General features: G+C 41.2%; 1 protein-coding gene across 13 annotated transcripts in view; it reads left to right on the top strand.

Moving 5' to 3' along the window:
* Nucleotides 1-7,972: 7,972 nt before the first annotated feature.
* ST3GAL3 (ST3 beta-galactoside alpha-2,3-sialyltransferase 3) overlaps nucleotides 7,973-19,465 on the top strand; it is a 170,318-nt gene continuing 158,825 nt past the window's right edge. For 3 of the 13 annotated variants that reach the window (XM_053392706.1, XM_053392704.1, XM_053392718.1), the window contains exons 1-2: nucleotides 7,997-8,138; nucleotides 14,206-14,350. In XM_053392706.1, coding sequence (XP_053248681.1) covers nucleotides 14,230-14,350 — 121 coding nt within the window. In that variant the 5' untranslated portion in view covers nucleotides 7,997-8,138; nucleotides 14,206-14,229. Of the gene's footprint in view, nucleotides 8,139-14,205; nucleotides 14,351-19,465 lie in introns of those variants that run through there. The other 10 variants (XM_053392708.1, XM_053392705.1, XM_053392712.1 and 7 more) reach the window with 8 other exon arrangements.

Genomic DNA, 19,465 nt, shown 5'->3' with positions numbered 1-19,465 from the left:
TCCCAGAATGTCCCACTTTTCTTAGGATGTCGCTATTTTCATTGGAGGGTATGACATTATCTGATCCCCCAAGCTGTCTGAAGGCAATCCTCTATAGGGAAGGTTTTTTTATGTTTATATATACTGTATGTTAGAAGCTGCCCAGAGTGGCTGGGGCAACCCAGTAAGATGTGTGGGGGTATAAATATATTTTAACTTCAAAAGAGCTGTGGGGGTTTGGGTCAGATCAGAGATTTGGCACTGGCAGATTGAAATTGAAATACTTTATTGTCACTTGTACAACTTGTATACAGTGAGATTACACGCACACCCCCCCCCCACTCAGCTCTCTTAGTCTTAATTCTCGTCGTTTACTGATGCACACCCACCAAACCCGAAAGTCGGTTGCCCTGTTGTTATCTTTTCATTCAGCAGCCTAACAGCCCATGGATAGAAGCTCTTCTTTACCCTGTTGGTGCGACTAATCATGCTTCTATATCTTCTGGCTGAGGGCCTATTATTACATTCTTTAAATTTCCATATTGCCCTTCATCTGAAGATCACAGGGCGGTTTACAATATAAAAACACATGCATTTGTATTGATCTAAGTAATACATTTCCAAAAATGCTGTTATTTGTTCTGGGAGAGGGGAGAATACAGGCAACATGATACATGTACCTGCATGCTTTCCCTCATGAGGCAAATGGGGGAGGAAGGGTATATAGATTTAGACTGGGCATGGGGGGGGCACATGGGGAAGATGTAAATGCTTCCTTTCTCAGCACTTCCTCACTGATTCAATTTGCACACACCCACACCCAAAAAAATCTGGTTTGAACAACAACTCCGTGTTTCTAATCTAGCTTTCACCTACAGTAAATGCATGAAGCATGGCAATTGCATTTGTTATATGTGTACAAATGTTTGCATTGTAAACACCACAAAGTGTGAAGGAGAAGCATGTGAAGGAAGAGGTGAGTAGTGGACTTCTGCCAGGGAACCCTAATCCAGCCACAGCTGCCACGCACTGTATGCATTATCTACAGGCTTTTTGCTTCACACTTTCCAGTGCTCATTGCCACAAAGACTGATGTATACACAACCAAGTGTTGGCCATGTGACGTAAGAACTGACTCACCTCAGAATCACTCAGGCAAGACTCCTCTCTCATGGAATCATTATACATGGCTGGCTCAGCTGCATAAACAACCCAGACAATTATTTAAGATACTGATATTTTTATGGCTACTAAGGCTGCATATTAACTGAGAGGCATGTCCCAGGGTCCCCTGCAGGGTCACAGTGGGTTCTAAAAAGCAAAGGTAGCTGTGTTGGTCCAAAAGAAAAAACCTCCAAAGCTGAGCGATACCTTTCTTGGAACCCATCCAAATGTCACTGAAGTGTGGCAAACTTCTATAAGTCTTAATCAAGCACACAAAGCAGAGGGTGATGGGGCAAGGAAAAATCAACTAGTAAAAAATTAGACAGATGAAAGCTGGAGTTAGTGAGAGGCTGACTAGAGGTAGGCTACAGCCACTCATTTAGCACAATAGATTCCGGAGGATGATGGATGATGAATTATCACTGCTGAAATCCAAGAGCTAGATCAGCGTGCCAAAGAGGTGCGAGTACTGCCTGCATTGTTCATTTATTGGCCTTTTTGTAAATCTGGCCATAGTCTGAGTCAGAGAGTTGAGTATCAGCAGAACTTCCTCTTCCACTTAGTTCGCTGAGCTTAGTTAGAAAGGATAGCTACTCCCTAGGGCTGCACCTGAGCTCTCTAACATTTTGTTAACAATTACAACTATGGGACTCGGCTTATCACCCACAGAGCAGCCTCTGCTTACTTCCATTAAGTTAAAAGGCTCCTGCTGGGATGCTTTTCTGAGAGACACCTGGAATAGACTAAGTTAGCAACAAGATATGATGAGAAAATTAATGGAACCTATTTGCACATTGATTGATTCATCACTGTGCCTTTATCGATTCTGTTGATCATAACTTCCTGGCTTTAAGAAACACAGGAATTTTGTCTCATTTAAAATAATTATTTGCTTAGTAGAATATATATAAGACATGGATTTAGAGGAGAGGGAATAAGAAGAGAGCTACTTAGAGAAGCAAAGTTCTCTGATAGCAGGAAAGTGTGTGCCCTTTTCACCATTGTATGTGCTGTGAAGTACTAAGGATAACAAACACAGCACACCTAAGACCACTGGCTGCCCAAAGGACATGTCTGCACCTTCCCCACCCTCTTATTTCAGTGCAGGTAACAGGACATTGTCCTCCACTGTGCTTGAGGGCAGTAGGCTAGTTAGGGGATGCAGGACAGGATGCATGGTGCACTCTGCTTCCAACAGAGATAATAGTATTTTATTTTAATCTTTTGTTGGAAGCCACCCAGAGTGGCTGGGGAGACCCAGCCAGATGGGCAGGGTAGAAATAAATAATAATAATAATAATAATAATAATAATAATAATAATAATAAGCTGAGTGGCAGCCACACAAACACACACCTCTGCCACCTAACACAATCACTTCACTCTCTGGGCTGGTCCTGTGAGCAGCGCATGAACCTTTGAATATGCAAAGCTATTGTCTGACTATTGGCAAGGCAACCCACAAATTGACCAGTTTCAACAAGGAGAAATAGCAGGGATGGGTACAACTCAGAAGCAAACACAACAGAGCTGTTTTCCAACTGCTACTTCTCCCTCATATCACCCCGTCACAATTACAGCAATTGCAGGCTTTCAGAGAAAGAAGTACTAGATAAAAGAACAAGATCTTATAAGAGACAATTGTTTTAACACTTAACAATTTGAAAGAACAAAATATGTTCCTAGAACAGGGAGTATAGACTCAAAAGATTAAGCAGAGTTGCAAATTATGACCAACTTAAGCCCATCTTTTATAAATAAAAGAGGTGAATTTAAATTTATAAACTTTAGATTTGCAAAAGGAAGTGATCAGATAATGGTGATTCCCCCGAGTTAAGTCCCTATAATTCTATCCTACTTCTCCTCTTCTGCCCCATTTTCCTTCCCTTCCCTATTTGGGCAGCCATTTCCTTCTCCCCTTTTATGCAGGGTGATAATAAGGTGATGATTCTTTTTCTTCTTGGTTCTGGACATTCCTGCTGAGAAAAGGGTGAAGTGGAGAGTTGCACATGCCAAATAAACCTTGGAGTTTTTCTTATGTGCTCTCTTCTTGAAAGCATCAGTAAATCCCAGAGAAGCTGTACGACATTATAACGTTTTTAATCAAACTTAATTACTTCCTAGTTATTATGTCGTCTTAGCGACATCCAGCTTGACATCTGTTTGAAAATACCATTTAATGTGAAACAACACATTAAAGCCCTAAACACCACCCAGTAATCATGACCCTAATCTTCTAGGTGGCAGTTAGATGGTTGCCTGCATAGACTGATCTTGAGCACACAGTTTAAAGATTCAGTTGTCTCAAGATTCATTGTGGCAGGAAATCTGATTTTGTTGTGGAGGCTTTCCAGCAGGTAAGACACCTGAGAGCATGGAGTTGTGTTTCCAGAGAGACAAAACACAGGCTGAATAACAAATGAGAACCTTGTCGCTGTCTGTCTTAACTACCTAGATAATAGCTAATCTCACCTTTTGTCAGAAGCAGGTCATTGCCTATATCAGAGGTCATGTGGTTTGTGAGTGAACACAGTTGGCTGGAGAAGAGGTGAGTGGTCGAACCCTCCAGCATCCAGCCATGATGAGGCCATTTAGTTTTTTGTGCTCAGCGTGGGGTGTGATGAGGGATTGTTGTGATGAGCCGCGACTGGATTCTTGTTGTTTCTGTACCTTGTACATAGTGATAGCTTGCCCCAACTGCTTAAATTGGACTTCAGTTGAAGGTGCTGAATAATACTAATCCTTATCACATTCAGGTAGGTAGCCGTGTTGGTCTGAAATAAATAAAAAACCAACTAAGTTTGTTCTAGGTATAAGCTTTTGTGTGCATGCACACTTCTTCAGATCTCGACTACTGGACAATTTTTTAATTTATTTTGACTGCGTCAGACCAACATGGCTACTTTATCACATTATTTCACAGGGACTAGGTCTCTCCTAAAGAATTGCATTACGAACCATGTATCTTTGTTAAGGTGTTTAAGCTCTGTTAAGCCAACCCAGCAGCTGCCAGTATCTTATTTCATTAGTAATTAGGTTCAACAAAACCTTTTGTCACTAAATCTTGTTTGCTTTTATTCATTTCAATGTCTTGTACTTAGTTCTGTTGGACAGTATGCCTATCCTCTCACAAATTTGGGCCTCGTTAGACTTGGTAGCATGAAATGGGTCTAACTCCCACCCCACCCCCCACAGGGCATTTCCAGCAGGTGACAACCTATAACAAATCAGACAAGGAGTGGACAAATGACACCTTGATGTTGTAACTGATATTATCATGGTCCTGGGATAGTATTCTTGCAGGGTCTGGTTGACTATTGTTGCTGGTGAGAGTAGCTGTTTTAAATTAGGGAGCCATCTGTAAGCAAGGACAGACCTTCTACTCAAGAACTATGAGAAGGGTATCTCATTGTCTCGGATGAGCACTGATGATACATTGGAATCCTTTAGGTGGAGCTGTGAGTGAAAAGAAATGGTGTTATGTTGCTTCCTCTCTTGGATATGTCCTGAAAAGGAAAAAAAGTGAATAGCATGAGAAGAGCCCTGATCATTCGGTCAGATGACCACTGTCAAGCATTCTGCTCCCACAGTGGCCAACCAGATGACTATGGGAAGCTGGCAGCAAAAGTCCTCTTCATTTGTTGTAGTAGGAAATGTTGAAATGTTTCATTTAATCCAAACAGAGTTTAGTGGATTAAGTCTCTTTCCATATGTTATCTCAGGCAGCTTTAGAAACTAATGCAATTTCTAGAGCCAATTTCTTGGTTAGTTCTGTCGGCTTTGAGGACTGCCTTATATGCTGTTCATATTATCCTTGGAGAATTGAATTATTTCCTTGAGTGCAGGGTGGCAGAGCTAACACAGTTGAGAGGAAAATCCAAATCCCTTCATTTTCACCAGTTCTTCATATTGCTTATGATTATGATTGGGGGGAGGGGATGGCACCTCTGTTGTGTCCTTATTTTTAAAATTATGATAGGGAAACACAACACCTGACATTTTATCATCTAGTGAAGTAGTCTTCATATGTCAGGGATAGGAGGACATGTTGAAGTGTTTATGAGAAATATGCAAATACCAAATACAATTGGTTTTTTAAATGGTGGCAATCAGTCCAAGCTGAACATAAGCTGAACAAAGTCCACTTGGTCTTCTTGTGTCATGTGCAAAATAATGACTGATCTGTAGTAAAAATATGACCTGTAGTTTTATGGATCAACGTTGCTACACAATAATAATGTGGAAAGTTCCAGGTTCAATCCCTGGCATCTCCAATTAGGGTTGGAAAAGACTCTTACCTGAAATCTTGAAGAGCCATGTTGGGCAACACTGAGCTGGATAACAAATGATCCGAATCAGTATAAGGCAGCTTTCCTTATTCCTAACGTTGCGTCATAAAAAGCTGATGTTATATTCATACGTATTAAAAGAGCAGCTGTTTCCAAGACTGAAGAAGCAATAATGACACATAGCATTCATGGGAGATTCAACTGCAAAAGTCGTTGAACTGACATTAGAAAGGATTTAGAAGTGAGATACAAGAGAGACAAAGAATCCAGAAGGCAAATTATCTGAGGAAATGTGGGAGAAATCATGCATTTTTTTAGTCCAGAAAAGAAAACTGAGGGAAACAGTATGAGTTTTCAGGCAGAGTTGTTCACTCCGAGAAAAGGGCAATATGTAAGGGTTAATTTATGTGAAGCATTAGGATCGACTTTCTAACTGTAAGAAACCTGATGAGGGAACATTGGAGGTATCGGCTAAGTAATCTTCAGTTAATGCTTTAATGGTAATGCATTAGGTATAGAATATCCTGGTCTAGGGCAAAAGTTGGACCAGATGATTCACTGGACCCCCTTCCTTTGGGAAGCAATCGGGAAGCATGATTTCTATGGGCACTTTCCAGCCTATGTTAAAGACTTTAATGCCTGATTTAAACAGCAGATTTCTCTCATTCTAATATCAAGTAAACTTTGTATATGCTTCTTTTAGGCTGGATTGTGTTCCATTTATGTATTAAATTTCTTAGACACTTCTCCAGACACATGCTGATGGTGCCCAGCAATTTGATTTTATCATGTCAAGCATGTGTGATTTGCACTGACTGCTGATTAGTTTCCAGGTTCAATTCAGGATATTGGTATTGGCCACAAAGCTTTCAATGGATTGGGACGTTGGTATCTCATGCACTAGCTTTTTCAGCAGGCTTCTCTGCTCCACAAGTTGCAACCATCATCTGAGACTCTGCTGCAGGTCCTACAGCCTAATGAGGTGAAGGTAGTGTCAGCTAGGCTTAGGGCTTTTCCCCATGTAGCACCCACCCTATGGAATGTCCTGCCAAGAGAGAAATGTTAAGCTCCTTCACTATATTATTTCAAGTGTCTGGTGAAGTCATGATTTTGTTATAGGGATTTTGGCTTATTAAAAAGCTTTTGTAACGGCTTAGGTTATGTCTATTTATTGTTATTTTTATTTGTCTCAGCTTTTTAGGGATCTCATTTTGCTGAGATGCAGGTAAGTAGTTTGTCTCCCTCCCTATGGAGAATCTTACTTTTATTATCTATCTTTGGGAGCACCTTTGTTCTCATTGCACCACAATTCTACTTTTCAATCAGGCTGCTGCTGCTGTTTCTGTGTGTTTATTAAGGGACTTAAAGGCCACGTCCAAAACAGCCCTTATTTTGCATGATATTTCTGATACCTGCAGTTGGCAGCAGAGCATAATGTTATTTATCGTTTTAGGAAGAGAATACATCCAAGCCCCAGGAGGAGATGTCTTGAAAGACATCTCCCCCTACCCTTCTACAGCTCCATTTTGTATATTTAGGCTCTGCCCTACAGCCTTCCCCCCCACCCCTGGAGAGGACCCAAACTAGCATTTTGCAGGACGGAAGTTCCGCTGGCATGCCTTGCCGCCGCCTTAACCCTCTCCTACTCTTGCTTTAGCTGGGGGAGCTGCCGCTGTTGCTTTTCCGCACGGGATCAGGTACAAACAAGACTAACCACCCGCTCTCTTTAGCATGTCATGTGGGGATTACGGGGAATCCCAGGGGAAGTTTCCATTGAGCGGTGGGGAAGGGAAGCGTGCCCTGACCCCAACATGCTGCGCTTCAGCTTCCCAGGACAGCCTCTCGGTGCCTGTGGGATTGTCAACCCTTTGCCCGCCTCCCTACCCCCATCCCCCCGGTCAAAGGCGAGTTAACTTTTCCACGGTACCCACCTTTGGGTTGGGTGGGGAAGCGAGGCTGCCTGCAAGCAGCGATGTGCTCTTCGCAAAAGCTTTATCTGGCCCCGGTCACCCACGGATGCCATTGGCATTTTGCACAAGCCTACACGCATTGCCGCATTCGGACGAGAATTTTTCCTCCTAGCGGCTAGCGTCTCAATCAGCCTACAATAGGTCGGATGTGCTACGACTGGTCCCTTCTCCTCCCTTCCTGACTTCCTTCCCTTCCCTCTTTCCCAGTGTCTGGGATTCCAGTCCATACCTTTATTATTCTGCCCCCCGACCCTTCCTAATGTCTGCAGAGGACGCTGGTCCTCCCACGCTATTCCTCAATTGGCTACAGAGGATATCTAACGCCCCGCCTAGAGTTAAAGGGGGGAGCGGGGAGAACCGGAGAGGGAAAATAAAAGAATGCGGCCCCACTGATTGGACGGCCCTCGCCCCCCTCCGCTCCTTGCGTCACACGATTGGACAGCTGAGGGCCTCCGTCTTTGGTACGCTTGAGTGGAGGACCCTCCTTGCCTCTGATTGGGCGGCAGGGAGCCCCCCGCGCTCCCGCAGTCGCTGAGCGCTTTGTGGAGAATGCCCCTCGCCTTTCTCCATTGGCCATCGGAAGTCCCGCCTTGTTGTGCGATTGGTGACCGACGCCCCCCCCTCCTGCCCTGAGGCCGGCTAGTACTGCCGCCGCTGCCCGGCCCGGCATGGCGGGCGGCGGGGCAGCCAGAACCCGAACCCGGAGGAAGGGCGGCCGGGATCCCCCTGATGCTCTGGTGAGGAGATGGGAGGCGGAGGGAGGCGGTATCCGTTCCGGGGTAGTGGTGGTGGTGCAGGAGGAGGAGGAAGCGAGCGAGCGAGCGAGCGCTTCAATTCTGCATCCAATGTGTTTTCTTTGCCCAGGTCAACCTCTCGCCCCGCAGTGATTTTTTCTTATTTACTTCCCTCCCGTCCTGCTCTTCTTTTTCTTCCTCCTCCTCCACCCCCACCTCACGTGGACCCTGCCTTGCCAGGAATCTTCTCTTGAGAGCGAGGAAATAAGGGATCCCATGAGACTTGAGGGATTTCCTCTCTTGCTTCCTTTCTCACTCTCAAGAGAAGACCCATTAAAGTACACCCCATGTGTGGCCAGAACCTCCTTTTCACCACAGGAGCGCCTCGCCTCCCACCTTTCCCCTTCCCGTCAAACATACAGCCTCAGGCTCGCCATCTAAACAACTCCCTTTGGGTCACCCACCGAGCACTGTACTGCGATTTCAGAATCTTCCTGTCTTGGTTTTAACTCCTGAATGGGATCTAGTGCTTGTATGGGTGGATGATCACACGACTGGGCCAGTAGGGAGACAATCGGTCTTTGAGTGTTACCTCAGGACTCTTCCCAGAAAGGTGGTTGTATCTCGCCAGCTAGTATGTGTTCCTCTGTGCCAACATTTTCTGTGTAGCAGGGAATGGAAGATGAGAGGTCATGAGGGAGGAAGAAATAAGCAAGAATGTTGATTAAATCTGGGGTGTGCCTCTTTTTTCCCCTTATGGTTATTTCATACGTGATTGCACTTTATGGGTTAACTGTTCACCCGTGTGACTGCTCACATGCTAGTTCATTTCCAAATAAATTCTCCAACTGCATTATTATTCATTCAGTGACCCAAAGGGAAAGGTCAACAAAACGCTGACTGTAACTGTAACACAAGCCTTTTTAGTTAGAATGCAGAGGAAACCTTGAAGGGCTCTATTCAGAAATCCATCTCCATTTGCCAAAACTACCTTTATAACCTTTGTAGGCTAACGACAGAGCTCCTTTAAAAAATGAACCCTTTGGATACTGCCATATGTGGCAGAAGCATTGGCAACATTTATGTAGAAAGTAGCTGGAGAATTTGCTGATAAGAGAAATCAATAACACCTGACCAAAGGTATTTAGGAAATCTGTTCCATGCCTGATTAGGAGCCTAGTGTTCTCTGAAGTACTTAAACTTTTTACTTAAAGTATTAGTTTAAATGTGCAGGGAGTTTTTGGGATTTTTTTTTAAAAAATGGAGACACATTTAATGTGAACACTTATCCTAAAGAATAATTCCTGAGAACAGAAGGAGATGAATGAAAAACTTTCCTTTCAGGAAGGAATTTGATCTAAAAACCTATGGTCAGCCAATCTTCTATAACTTGAAACTAAAGTGCTGGTGGTTACCTTTAAAATCCCAAATGGCTTGAGACCTGAGCACCAGAAGGAATTCTTTCTTGTATTTGAGACTGTCCAGATACAGAGTCCCTCTTCTGCCACCATCTAAATTATTATAGTTTTATTATTGTTAGAAGGTTTCTTGGGAGTTGTCAAATAGAAATTTGACATATAAATATTTTAATTTTATAAATAAACCCATGCGTTCCCTGTTTTGCAATCCTGTTAGAGTAAAGGTCTGAAGACCCAGAAAAATGTATATGTATGTGTGTGTGTGGCGGGGGGGGAAGTATCTGTCTATCTACATGTTCACATGTATATAATTGTTAGATTTATGAAATGCATTCTATGGTTATTATTCAAACAATGGTCACACCTGTACTCCATGTAATTATAACTTGCTTGTTGAGATATGGTACAGAAAATAGTTCTTAGGGTGTGCAAAACAGTTAAAGTTTACATCTCTGTACCAGTGCAAATCTAGTGCACTTTCTCTGAGTGTGAAAAAGGCAAGTCTATGCATGTGTACTCGGAAGCATATTCTATTGAGTTCAATTGGAATTTCTCTCAGGAGAGTATGTGTAGGATTGCAGCTTGACTTGTGCATACATTTAGTATGGGAACTTACCAGGCAATGAGATGAGGTAATCAAGAGGTCAGAAGTGGGATTCCATCAGTGTGCATTTGCTGGGTTGTTGTTTGTCCCACTGTACATCACATTGATCTTTAGTTGAATCTCTTCAACAATTATTTTATCTAGTCTAGTAGAGATCTTCATGGAGCTCTTCACAATTTGTGTGGGATTTTGTTAAAGATTTGGTGACAGTTGTATATTTGACTATTTTACTGTTGTGATTTCGGGCCATTTTTAAAAAACAAGTTACATTGGACTAGTTCCAATATTGACCTTTGTGCTTTAATGCTAAGAGCGGTGCCCAAACCAGTCAGAACAGACAAAAGAGATGGCCTTGAGTTGAACTTAAGAGGGCTGGACTTACAGCTATATTTAAAAAAAGGTTTTGAATAAATTTCTTCCAACTTTATTATTGTTCTCCTTGGTGCTTTTGTGTGATGAGGGTAAGTCTAAATCTCAAGATACTTTCATCATTCCTTTAAATTAAGGAATTTGTTTTGATCATGTATTAGCTTTTCTACTCTCGAGGGGTAGAGCATTTATTATGGGCTAAAGCTCATGTGTGTGAGTCTTTCAGCCTGACACAATTTTGCTAGTAATATCAAAACAAGGATGGTGAGAACATGAGTCACTCTTACAACTCACTCATATGTATCTTTACTTGGAAGTAAGTCCTATAATGTGGATTATTCCCTAAGTGTGCCTAGAAATTTAGTATTAATGGAGCAAAGTGTGGTGTATTAATGGAGAGCCAGTGTGGTGTAGTGGTTGAGAGCAGTAGACTCGTAATCTGGGGAACCAGGTTCACATCTCCGCTCCTCCACATGCAGCTGCTGGGTAACCTTGGGCCAGTCACACTTCTCTGAAGTCTCTCAGCCCCACTCACCTCACAGAGTGTTTGTTGTGGGGGAGGAAGGTAAAGGAGAATGTTAGCCGCTTTGAGACTCCTTCGGGTAGTGATAAAAGTGGGATATCAAATCCAAACTCCGCTTCTTCTTTGTCGTCGTCTTCTTCTTTGAGATGTGAGTAACTTTTCCTAACCCAGACAAAATAGTTATGCAAGAAATGTGCTCTAGTCAGCTGGAACTTGTTTCTGTGAAGCAGGCCTTTTTCTGCTGTATCTTGGAAGAGGCCGAGACTTTGACTTTCCTGCATAGCACAGTGCCAAGCTTCCTGCACTTTGCCCCTCCTCCCTTCATTAAGTGCAGGTGATGTGCTCTGTTCAGAAGCTAGGAGAGTAGCAGATACCCACCTATGCTGTTGCATGGGCCACTACTGCATTCTGTTTGCATAATGACCAGCCAGATGCCTATGGAAAGCCCAGGTCTGGATGTAATGCCAAACCATGGTTTGGTGTAATGTTTCAATCAGCTTTAGGCTGAAGTCCTATACACATTTATCTTGGAATCAGTCTCATTGAACGTACTGAGGGTTAGTTCTGAGTATAGGATTTCAAATATAGGATTTCACTCCATTTCAGATGGGTCTGTTTTGTGTTTTATTTTATGTAGTGGCATTTTCTTTTTCAGCTGAATGGTCAAGGAAACAAAGAGAATAATTTTTGAATCATATATCTAATTTTTGTTTAAACCCACTGGTAAATTTTGTGGTGCAATAATGTGAAGAATAACACATTTGTTTGTGCCAGTTTTGGTAGCATACAATACTTTGGTTACTGCTCCGGGGAGATTTTTATTGGAAGAGCTCTAGCAATCAGAATTGAATGTTCTTGCCTTAAGCAACTCTGCCCTTTGTTATTAAATGCTGAATTTGCCTTACGATTAGAAGATGTAGGACTCTCTTTGAGCAATGCCACTGTTGAAGTTTAAGCTCCACCCCTCCTCCTGAATGCTACAGTTACAGAGGAGGCTGTTAGATTTCTTCCTGACTTTTCTAAATGTGATTCTAGAGCTCCAGCTGGCTGTCAGATGGGATTTCTGAAATATCTTTCTCTTCACAACAAACTGGTGGGAAGGAAGTGAACAAGCAGTGCAACAGCGGGATGCATACAGTACGTAGAGGTGTTCAAGGCATGAGCTTTCCTGGTCAATTATTCATATAGGATACTGGAGCATAGGGGGTCTGCTTTGAAATAGGCAGGGGTCTCTGGACTACTTGAGGGGGCCTTCAGCATTCATCATTCATGTCTTGTAATGTTATATGTGAGGAATGTGGGTGGAAGTTCTTTGTGTTTGTCTCTTGCAGTCTGTTTGAAGCAGGTGTCCTGAAATGGGATTTGGAAAATGTACAGGGGATCAGATAATTGGAAATAGTGGCCAGACGTCAAATGCTGGCAGAATACTGAAGTTTGTACTAGCCTTCAAGCCAGCTTGTGTTTCTTTTTTTTCCAGAGTTTCTGTATATGGCCAGTTCTTGGTATGCTAGTACTTATTTTCTTTAGTTGCTGAAAGTCAAGAGGAGCTCTGTCATTTAATTTCCAAATCGTTTGCTCATTCTTGCTTTGTAAGTGATCTGATAAATATATACTAAACGTGAGTCCATCACTTGTTGAGAAAATCTTTGCACATGCAAAGTTAATAAACCTTCTATGAGAGATAGTTAATTTTATCTTTTCCACATGGAAACTAAATCTGACATGATGAAGATACCAAGTACCTAGTGGCTTTAAGAAATATATGGTGCTACATTGGTTGAATTAAGATGTTAGTCAAAACCATCGTTTGGAAGACTGGGAACAAGCCACGGGCCTTGAGTCTTCTCTTCTCATTCCTTGCTTTCCTCATTCATGTGTACAGATTATGGACAGCGGATTAGTATTTTTCCATTTAGAATTATCACCATTCTTATTGCTATTGAGAGATGAGCAATTATTTCCAGAATTTTTGGCTCCAATATGGGATAGATTCTAATTAAGGCATATGCCAAGTTGCTATTATGCCCATAGTTTTTTAGACAGTTGTAGAAAATGCAGCTCTTGTTAGCACCTGCTCTACCACATCTCCATTGACTGCTGTAGCCAAGGACATACATCTCATTTAATCTTAAAATACCAATGGTGCTCGGCTGTGTAGAAGCTTTGTCTCAGAATTAAATATTATTAATTTTGGGGGAAATGTTGCTATAACCCTGTATTGCATTGCATTATGGTGTTGAAAGAGTCATGGGCTATATTACTGAGGGTAAATGGCTATTAGAAAGTTTAAATGAATGTGAATGGTACTTTTAAGATTTGTGCGAATTAAAGCCAGCAAGTTCTTGGGAAAATTTCATATACTCAATATTTTTTATTGTATTCTATTTAAATTACCGTCTTTTTCGCTCTATAAGATGCACCAGACCACAAGACGCACCTAGTTTTTGGAGGAGGAAAACAAGAAAAAAAAATATTCTGAATCTCAGAAGCCAGAACAGCAAGAGGGATCGCTGCGCAGTGAAAGCAGCAATCCCTCTTGCTGTTCTGGCTTCTGGGATAGCTGCGCAGCCTGCATTCGCTTCATAAGACGCACACACATTTCCCCTTACTTTTTAGGAGGGGAAAAGTGAGTCTTATAGAGCAAAAAATACGGTAATTATCTTATGCCAATGATCTCGTTTTGTGGAATATTTTTTGACTTTTAGTATAGCTTGTTCTGAGTTTTTATAATTGAGGTCATGTGTTATAGAGCAGTGGATTTTCTAAACATAGTGATCTAGGAATGAGTTGGCTTCCTATGGACTCTGATAGCATCTAAGAATAGCATTTATAGACCAATGCTTGGAGGAGCAACCCCTGATTTATTTATTTATTTCTCGCATACAGACAGTTACTCAGAATTTTTTCCTGTTGTTAGTTGTTTTTTCACAGACTGTTACTCAGAAATGTATCATGATCATTTAAATGGAACTTAATTCCATGCAAGAGACATAAAATTGTGATGTTGCTATTGCTGATAAGAGTGTCTACATAATATGCATGTTAGGAAGGGAACAGATGTGCTGCTTGATATTTTATGTCTGTGTGTATTAGGTTGCAGAGGGTTCAGTAAACAAACTAGAAAATGCAAGGCTCAAACTGGTTTCTTTCCCCCAGGTATTATAAAAGAGACAACCCTATATGAAGATGGGACTGCTGGTGTACATGCGTAACCTGCTACTAGCCCTCTGTCTCTTTCTGGTGCTGGGCTTTCTGTATTATTCAGCTTGGAAACTGCATCTTCTCCGATGGGAGGATTCAAGTAAGTATGTTGCTCAGGCCATTTAAGAGCCTCCATAGATGTATGGCTAAGTAATCTTTCATAGATTTCAGGTCTGCCTGCTGTGGAACAGCCTAGAACATGTCCAAACAATTGTTTGATCCTTTCCTGTGCTGTAGAGATCAAATGTATCTTCCTCTTAATGTTGTTATTCCCTAGATCAATTAATTGGAAAATTATAAAATGAACTGTAGATTCCTGTTGCATTTACATAGTTATTTTGTCTATAGATGTGATAGTTATTTATGTTACTACTGTTGGGTGAGCCACTGAGACTTGTGTGAAGATTTATTACTATTGTTATTACGGTGGTGGTGATGGCTCTTTATTTCTTTATCTTTTATACAAGCAGAAGCATGTTGTTTCCATTTATTTTCTTTATCCTCCATTAGATATGACTTACTGGTAAAGGCATTCATTTTGGGGGATGGTTTTGTCCTGGTTCTGCAACGGATCTGTATGTTTTCATTGTGTCCAGTACATACCAGGACACAACTGAATGAAGAATCCAACACACATACAAAATGCAGTCATTGTGCTGGTGTTTGCACAGAGTGAGATACAACTTCAGTGCCTTGCTTACTGGTGTATTTGGGCTTTGGTTACTCAGGTGGAACCAATTCTAGTTTAGTCCTTATTTAAATAGCTGAAGATGATTTGTTTCTCCAGTGCTTTATTAAACAAAAAAAGCAATCCAAATGTTGTTGCTTTCATTATTATTTGGTTAAATCCATGATGCAATTAATGGTGTGCAAATTATGAAGGATAATCTGGGGTTCTCCTTAGTTTGGGCACACTTCTCCTTTCTATCTCTTATTGGCTCCTTCCTGACATTTTAAACATCTTGTTTTGACAGGGTGAAACTACAAGTTCCCTGCTTCTCTTCCACATAAGTCTTCCTGCTATATGCATGTTATTGGATATTCATTTTAGTTTTTTGCAGCTTGGTTACTATATGAGCAAGCTACCATGGTGTGTTCCGTGTGAAAGGCAGTGTTCAGTGTGAGAGGAAAGAGCAAGGCAACTTAAGATAAATCTGGGTTGATGGGTTTTGCACATCCTGCTGCAGAGGTGGAGAAACTTTTTTGGGCTGTGGTGGAATGCTGTCAGCTGCTGCATGCAAACAGGGGTGGTGGTTAGACACAACCACATATTCTGGTGATGGTGGTAAACAGATGTACACATGGACACATCCAAACCTACTTGCTAGAATCAGGCTTGGAGTCAATGGGAGGGATTTTTATCCAAGTCTGAAGGTGGCATGGGGGGCTTTTTCAGCTATAAATGTTAACCCTTCACTTCCCACTTATGATTCCCCCATATGGCCCTGTGTACCACATTTAGGCTTGGAAAAAATATTTGCTGGTTTCAAAGGGAGGTTTGTGGTGCTGGGAATTGAGGGCAGGCCGCAGGCCTGATAGGGAGGTACCATGGGCTGTATTTGACCCATAGCCTGGGAGTTACCTAATTGTGGCCTGCTTTGTCGTTTTCTATTACCACGTTTCCCGGCAGCACCAAAACAGTTACTGGGGTGTTTCAGAGTACCTAAAGTGAATACATTATTCACTCCCAAACCCTCCTAAATTGACCTTTGTATCTGATGTAGTTCAGGAGCTTTTATTATATTTGCAATAAAATGTGCTGTGTGTTTAGGAAAGGGTTGTGGTAGTGTCTTGATATTTGTCTGTCACTTGGCTTTATTATTGTGGCATACTTATTTTGTTGTTAAGATAACAGTAAAGTATATTGTTGTAATGGTTGCAAATATTTAACTTCCTGTATATAACCATCTACTACATCTCATTGACTCTTGGAAACCACCATGGTTATTGTGAAATGAGTCTTTGAGACAGCAGTCTGCCTATTTGCTTTTTGGAAGTTAAAAAATGGTAAGTACATCTATAGAAAAATAGGAGTTGAAGTACACTGGAGAACAAATGCATTTGAAGTACAGTGGAGTAACATCCCACATCTGATGCATGCTTACTTGGAAAATAGTCCCACTTAGTTCAATGGAACTTAATTCTAGGCATGTAAGGCTTTGGATTGCAGCCAAAGTATTCTGACAAATGTCATAACTACAATGAGGTCAGCTGGGAAGTAAAATGTAGTAGTACAGTTGGTGTGATGCCTGATCAGTGTTAAAAATAGTGTCTCTAATAATGCTCTTTAAGCATAGGGTGTGCAATTATAGTTGGACCATTTGGCTCCAGTAGTGCTCAGCTTGTAGTTCAAACTTTGAAGGGATAACTTTGTAAACGAAATAGCCTATTTCTAGGTCATATAGGGTTCCCATATATTTCATGAATCAGCACAACCTAGCCAAACTTAAGTATATTGAAATTTTATTTTTATTTACTTATTTAATAAATGTGTATACCTCCCTTCATCCATAGATCTCAGGGCAGTTCACTGCATTTTAGTTCATTCAGTGGGAGATAATAAAGCACATGCTTCTGAAATAAATTGGACCTCAATGCTTAACTTTTCCTGGATCATTTCTAATGTTTTTCTCCTTTGCCTGTAACCACAAATTTGTATATGTGTATATATATATACCTGCTAACCTAAGTTAACATTTCAGGCATATTTCTAATTCCTCTAGTCTATGAAATCTTATACCACAAGCTTGTTAATCTTTAAAATGCCAAAAGGCTCCTTGTTATTTCTGTACATATATGTATTGCCTACAACTTGCACTTAGTGTCTTGTTATGTCAGAAGCATAAATCCACTCCATTTCTGCTATCTGTTTTTTGCTGTCATTTTTGGAGGGCATGATACCATTGACCAACTCTCTTTCATTTGAACAGCACTTTTTTGCAGTTGCACAGTTGCCTAGTAACTGTAGATGATGCTACAGAGTGGGGAAGATCTTGGCTTTTGCTTTTTTTTAAGCACAGAAAATAAACAGAGTAAAAGAAGATATTCTATGTGCTGTATTCTGTTGTCATGGACTTGGAATACAGGATCATGGCATGTTTACCCTTCACACACAAAATTATGAAGTGTTTGCTTGCAGATGGAAACTTCTGTGTCTGATCAGGGGAAACAGGTAGTCAATTCAAGCTCCCCCCCTCAATATCACCTGTTTTACCTAGACTTCCTTTCAACTCTTCTTCTTCCTGTATTTGTATTTTCTGATGTTCAGTCGTAGGTGTTAAATTCCTTCCTGCTTTTTCTGTCTCTTATCCCTTATTTCAGACAAGTGGAATATCTGGGCTGATCTTACACAGTATGACATGTTCCTGGACTGCCTGATCAATATTGCTATTACCAGTTTTGATGAAGGCAGTATCGAAATCTCATAAACAAACAAGCAAATTAATGAGATAAGTTAGTGACTAGAACTGCACAGTTTCTAGATACGACTTTTCAGCAGATCTTTAGCCAACAAGCTCATGTAAATAAATTCTTTAGTCAAACAGGCAAACATTTAACATTTGAAAAGCTGCCCATTGCAAAGGCTTGAATTCGAAAACGTGAGCACAAAGAACTATTATAAAACAAGACACACTCCCCCCAAATAACCATAGTTGGGCAATAGCTTTTATTTGGACCAACTAAAATGTCACAAAAATTATCATCTGTACCTTGAAATTGAGCCTACAAGTTGACCTCAAAGCTACTACATTAGCCTAATTTCTGTCCCCTTTTATCTTGCCCCCCCCCCCCGCTTCTTTGTGTAACATCGTGCTTCACGAAGAGTTTTGGAGAACTCTAAAGCTTGCCACACTTTTGTGACATTTTGGTTGGTCCCAAGAAAAGGTATTGCCCACCTGTTGAAGACACACTGAGTTCATAGTTTTATCAAATACGGGGAGGGTAAAGATTGTGAAGCACTTTGTAAACGGAAGGCAATATAAATAGTAATAGCGACAGCAATAGTAGCAGAAGCCCAAATGTTTAAGTGGAAGGGATTTAATTAGTGTCATAAATGCATCAAGAGTGCATTGATGTGTCTGGAGCTTCAGTGTGTTTCCTAAGAATTATTGCATTTGAATATTATAACAGGTATAATAAAGGAAATAAACCTTAACAAAATATATATTCCCCGAAGAAATGGGTAAAGTCTTGTTTTTAAATAATTGCACTGAACCTGTGAAGTTGCCTTATATGATGCCACAGTATTGATTCATCTAGCCCTCTATCCCATCTGGTAGCAGCTACTTGAGGCAGAGGTACTTCCCAAGACTGCCATCCGAAATCCTTGTAAGTCAAAATGCCAAGGACTGGGTTTGGGTTCTACTTACATGCAAGACACATCGGCTACCAATGAGCTTTGGTCCCTTAGTACTTGGTAGCTGAGTACTTAGCATTAAGCAAGTTGTGTGATGTTTGTTTTTCAAGGGAGAAGTTGAATAGCATGGGTGGGCAGACATATGCAGCACTGTACCTTGGCTGATTCTGCTTTGGCTGGACACCTACCAGTATGTATCAAATCATGACATCTGCTCTCTCTCAGCCTTGGAATATCCTTACTGATTTAGCTCAAATTTCCTGACAAATGCTGCAACCCTGAACCCACAGAAACCTGTAAGTGACTGTTGAAGCCATTCAGTAGACAGATTTTAGTCCATGCCTGCTTCCTGCTGAAGCATAAAATCACGTTCTTACTCATTTCTTCCTGCTGCTGTTGTCACTGGCTTTTCTCCAATGGTTGTACTGCAAAAATAGTTGGTAGCAGGAAAGCACTAGATGCAATTCTTATCTGTTTCCCGTCTGTCTGTTTCTATGGGAACAGAAATTAGGTGCATGAGCAAATAGACTCACTCAGCTGCTCCTGGTAGGTTGTGGTTCGCTTCCATTTTTATGGTTGCAAGCTCTGTTGAAAGATAATCTGAACTTGAGTTCCAGGAAAAAGAGTTTTAAGACTGTTAAGTTTCCAGGATTCCTGCTGATAATGCAGGAGGTTTGAAGTAATGTTTGTGCCGGTCATATGTTTGACACTTTCTTACCCCCCACCACCATTTAGTTATTTGTGAGCCTTGATTTTCTTCTAGCAGGTATGTTGCTTATCTCTAGGACCTGAAAGGGGATTCTGAGACACCATATTCACAATCTTCGTTATATAAATAGTTAGAAAGTGTTTCTCAAA

This window comes from Podarcis raffonei, chromosome 6, assembly GCF_027172205.1.
Source record: "Podarcis raffonei isolate rPodRaf1 chromosome 6, rPodRaf1.pri, whole genome shotgun sequence".
Lineage (NCBI taxonomy): Eukaryota > Metazoa > Chordata > Lepidosauria > Squamata > Lacertidae > Podarcis > Podarcis raffonei.
Note: the sequence above shows the minus strand (reverse complement) of the source record. Positions and strands in the feature narration are given on the sequence as shown.